General features: G+C 39.3%; 1 protein-coding gene across 4 annotated transcripts; it reads left to right on the plus strand.

The window, feature by feature from the left end:
- The first annotated feature begins 3012 nt into the window (after window positions 1-3012).
- Window positions 3013-7303, plus strand: LOC145441684 (2-phosphoxylose phosphatase 1-like). 4 transcript variants are annotated; one of them, XM_080319605.1, is made up of 6 exons: window positions 3014-3279; window positions 3337-3462; window positions 5153-5331; window positions 5390-5555; window positions 5621-6126; window positions 6767-7303. In XM_080319605.1, exons 1-6 carry the CDS (start codon window positions 3174-3176, stop codon window positions 7205-7207), a joined length of 1524 nt encoding a protein of 507 aa, XP_080175731.1. In that variant the 5' UTR covers window positions 3014-3173; the 3' UTR covers window positions 7208-7303. The 4 variants fall into 4 exon arrangements, with proteins under 4 accessions (XP_080175734.1, XP_080175731.1, XP_080175732.1 ...); XM_080319606.1 differs by lacking the exon at window positions 3014-3279 and adding an exon at window positions 3865-3885; XM_080319607.1 differs by lacking the exons at window positions 3014-3279; window positions 5153-5331 and adding an exon at window positions 3865-3885.
- The last annotated feature ends 428 nt before the right edge of the window (window positions 7304-7731 follow it).

Consider the following 7731-nt stretch of genomic DNA (forward strand, 5'->3'; position numbering starts at 1 on the left):
AGATTTAAAGTCAGTCAATTCTACTTCTACTTCAAGTAGTTTTAGGTGTCTTATGGAGGAAGTGCTTCTAATCGTACTTGAGTAGATTTTTTCGTCGCTACTTCTACTTCTACTTGAGTAGCTTTCTTGACTACTTTGACCACCTCTGCATTTATGTGTATAACTATTATATTCTCCATGTAATCCGCATATAACGGCTCCACATTGACGTTTTCGCCACTGTGAAAATAAACTATTTTTTTTCTCCATTCTTCCAGAAAACTCTGAACTCGGCGTGAATCCGTCTTGCCTTCTCGAAATTGGGTGTGTAATATCACCGACTTGTTCCTATTAAATGCAGTGCAACCATAACACCGCAGTCGGGTGTTGAAAATGTGACATATGAACAAATTTGACATGCTCGAAATTATTGATTAATTTAAAATGTCTATGTTCTAATCTATGTATTGCGCATGACTCGAACCAATTCATTGTAATTTCGAAGAATAGTAAAGTAACCACGCAATTGGGATTTCGTCTATTGGTATTGGCACTTGAAAATGCGACCAGAAACTGCTAAAAGTGAGGAAAATGAGTATATTATAAATGCGAACCATTCGATATCATCGAGCAGAGTTTTAAAAAGTGGATACAACAAGACTCTTACTGGAAACTGAGTAGTCAACACATAATGACTTGGACTCGGACTCGAGTATTTTTCGTCTGCTTCTGGTACTTACTCAAGTAGATCTGATTTTCTCTACTTCTACTTCTACTTCGTAATATTTTGTGATCTACTTACTTACTTTTCGCTAGTTTCAGTTTGTCAAGTAGAAGTAGTTTAATCCCCTAATACCAAAGATAGCCTGAGGAATTTCGAGGCTGTTTTCACAGAGTACCAACATTTAATATTCATAAAAGTCAAGTAAAGCCCAGAAATTTAGTTGCGCTTTGCGCACAATAGTTATGGAGTGACAAATATGTTTTTACGAAAGTATCAGTGAATATAATTTAAGTGCCTGATTGCTTGGTTCCGCTCACACCGCATTGTCGCCCATATCAAATATTTCATCATAGTATAACGTTTGAATCAACCGTTTTGCAATCTAGCAATTACCCATTATTTCGTAATCAAGCAGCCCATGACGTGCCCTGCTAATCTGGAAAGTCCGGCTTCCGGGGTCATCTAGTAAACATTTTCATATTAATACTATAATTTACCTCTCATGATGCGAAAGAATGGTTATTCTGTCGAAAATTGATACCTCCTGGGATGCATCAATGCGAATCAAGCTCTCTGAAAATTACGCATAGCTCAATTTGCAGCTTTTGACAAGCCATTCGAACGAATTAAGACTGTTTTCAAAACTACTTACTTACTTGAGTAGATTTAAAGTCGGTCAATTCTACTTTCACTTAGAGTAGTTTTAGTTGGCTTATGGAGAAGTACTTATACTCTTACTTGAGTAGATTTTTTCGTCGCTACTTCTACTTCTACTTGAGTAGCTTTCTTGACTACTTTGACCACCTCTGGCACAATACCATATGACTCGGACTCGAGCCTCTTCTCGCTGACTTAGGCTCGGACTTGATTCGGTGGTGAATTGAGAACGACTCGACTCGAGTCAAAACTATAAAAGTGAGATTGACTTGTGACTCGGAGCTGTGTGACTTGGTTACAGTCCTGCCATATCCTTTACAGAGGCTATATGCTGCTACTGTGCAGAAATACTACAGCTGTCAATACCAAGGAAGAGAGAGTCATCGACAGTCGACACGTCATAAATGTGATCCGACATGGCCAACTAAAACATCGCCTTGGATTCGGTCATCTTCAAACTCGCGTTATGATTACTTGATGTCTAGAATATCTGATTCCACAGACTACTCCAAGTCGCTTTGACACCTTCCGAGGCTACTCCAAGTTGTTTCGATACCTTACTATCTTTTCATTGTATCGCAGTCTTGTGATGTTTTGAAATGATGAAAATATTATTAAAACTAATTGATTGATTGATTGATATTTTCATTATATCGTATTTTTGTGGTGTATTGAACTGATAAAATTGCTAATAAAACCAATGATGATAAAAATTGCTAATAAACTTACACAAAAACGCTACTCCGCCGACAGCCTGCGATTGATTCCAGACAAACTAGATGAAGCCCCGTCTTCTGGTGATATGATGATATGAATTGATAAACGTGTTAAAAAATCATCCGATCTCTTGATTTTGGCCATTGTGGGATGCGTTGGAAGGAATATGGCGAACCCGCCACGCGGTGTTGTACTTTACGAGAGAGAGAGAAATGGTATTCTTTTTCGCCTGCACCATCGAGATGCTTTGACGACGGAGTTGCGATACGGCCCCGTGAGGTCATCTAGTCTGCGCCCCCGCGTTTTTTCTCCTCCATGCGTGATTGGATAGCTGCGGATACCAATCTTTAAGTCTTTGGTATGACCCGGCCGGGGATCGACCCACGACCTACCGCTCGAGAAGCCGGACGCATAACCATTACACTATCTCGCTCTAATAAGCGATGATCTTGGACTAAAGAAGTTTGTAGAATGTAGATAGTACGACCAATATCTAGCTATATGATTTGATTACATAATTTTCCGGTGTTGTGAAATATCCTTGAATCGAACTTTTCTGTAAACTGAAAGTGAAACTGAAAGTCTATGCATTCCGCCTTTTTGTCAGAGAGAAATGTTTCTAAACGTCCGTATTGATGTTTGCTATGGTTGAGTTCCTTCGGTGTTTGGAAAGTGCTGTAATGTGATTTGTGAAAACAACAACGGTCACCGTCCTGTAGTGGGCGTATCTCTGGACTAGGGTTGTACAATTTTGGCGCTTTTGAGAGGTGTCTGACTTTTGGTTTGCCTCAAATATAACGTATAACTCGTTATTTTACGCTAACATGTCTTAGGACGTTCGCATACTGCTCTACGTATTATTATTGTTGTATTTTCCTATTTCTATTCTTGCAATACTCGTGTGCTCGAACTCAGCGATAAAATTGAGATTGACCATATTTAACCTTCGCATTTTGGCCCTTTGTCTGTCAATAGATCATGAATTTAAATGTAGTTGGAACATAGGCTGCATCTGCTTCTGCAGTGGAAAAAGATCGGACGTCTGATGACGTCTGATTTCTAACAACATTTGTACCACGAAATTCTGAGCCCTACGATGCAAGACCGCCCTGATTCAACGAAACCGGAAAATGTCGGATATTCTCTGGGAAAGATTCTGGTATTCATGACCTGTGCAGCAATGATTTTACAATCTGCGTTAGGTATGAAGTATTGTCGCAATTGTACGATAGCAATTTGGCAACTTCTTATCTGGACAGACAAATTACAACTTCCGTTGGCTACTGATGAATTCGAGAATGAGCCTCATTTGGATCTCGCCCACATGCGGAGTGAAGAATATTGCAACAGACCTGGATCTGGTGAAGAAATCCATGGATTGGAAGGTTATTTATCTTTTAGAAATTAGTGTATAATGACGCGTAGTTGTGAAGTTTTACGATAACGAACATGCATTCAGTGACGGAAAGAGAAATACATTATTGCAAAGCTACATGTCGTAGCCATTATCCATAATAGTCTGTTGGGCTGATTGCCTCGCCATTTCATTCTGAGCCCTGAGCACACTGCGTACGTATACAGTAGCAGTAGATGCAGCACTGGATGCAACCGACTAATTTTTCAAATTTAGAAGAGTAGTCTAGTTTTAAATAGACATATCTCCAAGTATATGTTAGGCTACTCGATGTTTCCGATATTATGTTGTCAGAATCACAATATGCTTCAGAACATTCGCTGGTCTACTGAATTATAACACAACCAACTAACACCAACTTCTTTTGCGGCAGGTTCTTGCGCAAGATAGAAAGGTGGGAAATTGTAGATTCCGCATCAATTCATGGCAGATGAAGTGTGCAATCTTAGCTCTAGATTTCAATCAATTATAGAATGCCAATTGCATGCAATAGCAGTGTTCAATTCTAGTTCTTTTTATAATTCTGAATTGACGGCATATTAATTTGCTTTGGAATTGAAGTGAACACTAGTTTTGCCAAGTCCTGATCGTTATACCGGTAATCAAGTTTGTGTTCAATTCTGAGCAAGCAATCTGAGAGTGAAAAATATATTACAACTCTACGTAGGCCTGATATGTACTGCAAGTCCATGGCACAACCATACTGCAAGTGCACGGTGATCAGGCTCTACCAGAAACTATAGAAATACGGTTTGACTTGGCAAAACATGTGGTTGGTTGCGACATTTAGTTGTCGAAAACTTAATTGGAATGTTTACTTCTGAAATTGTCGACTGTTTGGCGCCTAATTAGATTCTGGCATCTAGTAATGATCATGATTAATTCCCCATTTAGTTTTGGTTAGTGTCTTTCAACCTGTAGATATCGAGATATTCATCCTCACACAGTATTATTCATATGTTGTTTCCAATGTTGGGACTTCAGTCATGCTTAACTCAAGTGAAATATCTAAAATGAATCTATGATTGTATCAAAGAATTACTGTATTTTGTAGTCCAATAAGGTTCGGTGTTTTCCAGGCTAGCATGATGAAGACTAAGTGCGCTCACTCACTATAAACTGCAATAGCCAATCTTTTGATCTAGTAGAAATTTGCTAACCTAACTATGATATCCACTCCAAAATTTCCATGACTCTCTTCTTTTGTATTCTGAAACTATTGCTTCATGCGAAAGATTAGAAATTCCCTTGCTCTAGAATTAATTTTTGTAGACTTATGCGACTTTTTATTCAATTCTTTGTACTCTAAGTTGCCTAACTTCTGATACCTGCTTACGGGAACAATTATACTATTTACCGGTAATTGATTGTGGGGTATTGAGCACTTTCATGCACCTATGATTCACAATCCATTATATAAGGAACTGATTATAGAGATTTTTCCAATTAATTATTCATAATGTGCAGGCGTTTCAAAAGACAGTCGTAGACTGCTAGTTTTGGAAGTAGTACAAATTATGGAATGAAAATGTCACAGTTAATTCGGATCTGTGTTGGGTTTCAGTCACATCTGTAATTGCACACTATTCGGGAGGGTGGAGATGTTTGACGTTTGTTTGGTTCACGTGAGTGTATGTAAACCACAGTTACTTTTGCTTCAGGCGTGCACCCTGTTTCCAGCATGAAACTTCTTGGTGCCGTTCTTCTAATACGGCATGGCGATCGGCTGCCTATCTCGCGACCACCTGTAGCTCTTCAGAATCTTGTAAAGAGGAATTCTTGTTTTCTTGGTCACCATGCACAGCCTTCAACACCTTTACTTTATCAGTTTATCAAAACAGTATGAAATTTGTAATCTGACCTTTCAGCAAATTTCGCTACCTTTAATTATGTTTCAGATTACTAAATATGAAAATGCAATCAAAACCATGATTACTCCGTCTCTTCGAGACTACGCTCTTCTTCCTGACACATGTTCAGATATATCCATTACTCAATCTGGGATTGTTCAAATGCTGAAACTGGGAAAATACTTGGGGGATCGTTATATAACGAAAGAAATGGGTACCAACCATTTGACAAGTTTTGCTGGAAATCTCCTCATAACCTTGATTTTTGTCTATTCCTAGGAAGCAGCCAAGATATCGTGCTGTCGACATCCAGATTTGACAGGACGTATCAATGTTTGCTATCGTTTCTGTATGGCTTTGCTCAAGACGATTTTTTGAAACTTTTGTCCAATGGAATAGATTCCTCAAGTTCAATCTATTTTTGCGACGGCGATAAATCTGATTCTCCAGCATTCGGGTCTAGCTGCAAATGCCCGCATGCTATCAATATCCCGAACTTGCGAAGATCGCTCAGATACTGGAATGTCACCAAACCCTCCATCAAGTTCCTATATCAGCTACTCGAACTGGAAGATCATAGGGAAAGTGACCAGCCGGCCATATCACCAAGCCGAGTTTGGGATTGGTTGGTCTCGGATTACTACTGTTCCGGGCGAAACCCGCCATGTTTTCCGAATGCAGATGGAGAACTTAATGAATGTTTGAATGCCTCTGTTATTGCTGACCTTATCGAATTGGTGGAGGAAAATCAGAAGCAAATGATAATCAACCCTGAATACATCAAGGTCAGCTTATTTATTATTGCATTTTTATATCCCTTATGTCAGTTATGTAACTATTCCAGTGTTGTAGTGACATATTCAGCCTGGCTATGGTTATTTAGGTAGGGTTACCATACGTCCTCTTTTTTGACTTTTTTGAAAGTGTCCTCGGAGGACGCCTTTTTGTCCTCTTTTTTGAGATCTTGTCCTCTTTTTTGAAAATTTAGGTAATATTTAGAGCAAAATGCGAGTGATATGCTGTAAATTAGCACAGAAGTGACGCTCCGGCTGGGCGAAAAGTTGCCGTTTTGTTGCCATTTTCTTTTTTTTCTTCTTTTTATTAGTCAACCACCAGCAATGTGGAGAGAAAAGCGGTATTTTGAGCTCTGAGCGAAAAGTTGACCCCGATCACAAAGTGGGAAAAATTTACCGATTTTTGAGAATTCTTCTCCGGTTTTGCAAGTCTCAAATTTCTGCAAAAGTGTCCTCTTTTTAGATTTCCAAAATATGGTAACCCTAATTTATGGACCCATCTCCCACACGGGAGATAAAGTTGTTTGATTTTAGTTTGTTGACACATGGATTAAATCCAGTATCGTAAACACTGTTAAATCCATGGACTGTGTATGCATGACGGGTATACTCAAAATAATTTATTTCACAGGGAGCAAGCCTCGTCGTGTATCCGTTATTGTCTTCCATCAATAGAAAATTTCAAGAGCTCCTGAAGGCATTTCGGCAAATAACTGAAATACAAACAAAGCAGCCATATCTCTGGGTGGTTTCTAGCCACGATGTGACAATGGGTCCTTTGTTCACCGCCTTGCAAAAACTGTCGTTGAGGAAAGTTCCCTACGCCACTCGCCTTGTTTTTGAACTCTGGGCGGATGAATCAAGCCGTCATGGATCAAGTTCCAGCGAAGCGAAGTCTCAAATCAGAATACTTCTGAACGGTGAAGATATCTCCAAACAAACTTCGATATGCAGGCACTGTGATGAATCCGGATTGTGCACACTAGACTGTTTTTCTTCCTTCCTCAATGTCACGTTTTTTAAAAATATAAATGAAGTCGATTTTCGTACTGCTTGTAACTCCTATCCATAACTTCAATAGCCTCTTGCCCAATGAGTTGGTATATTATGTTTTCAAATTATATGCAAGGTTGATCATGATTCACAAATAAAGAGCAATGCTGATTAATTATTTTGCATGTACTCTAGAATAGGTGTTAGTAGAAGGACTTTCTCAATAAATGTGGATGAGGGGCACTGAATCTGTTTGAAAAACTGATGTCATTGGTGCGTTCATTTATAGAGATATTTCAATCTAGCCTAGGTGAGCAGAAACCTGATATTGGCCTCTGCGATATTGCTGGTTTTCGGGCGAGCAGGGTTATTCGTACTAATTCCGAGCACGTGTGTAATCACTAATCACGAGTCGAAAGAATCATCCGTTAACGCATTCGTGATGAAACATGCCTCAAAATCACATAGCCTAATCGAGTCAACTGAACCGTCTTTTTGTTTTAGATATGAATTCCCATAGCAGAGGCAGGGCCGTAACAGCACTTCGCCAGCCCCCCCAAAAAACTTAATTCGTGGGCCCCCCATAGGGTTATAGACCGAACT

Source organism: Botryllus schlosseri, chromosome 6, assembly GCF_051294905.1.
Source record: "Botryllus schlosseri isolate E-star chromosome 6, Bs_hap1, whole genome shotgun sequence".
In the NCBI taxonomy this organism is placed as follows: Eukaryota; Metazoa; Chordata; class Ascidiacea; order Stolidobranchia; family Styelidae; genus Botryllus; species Botryllus schlosseri.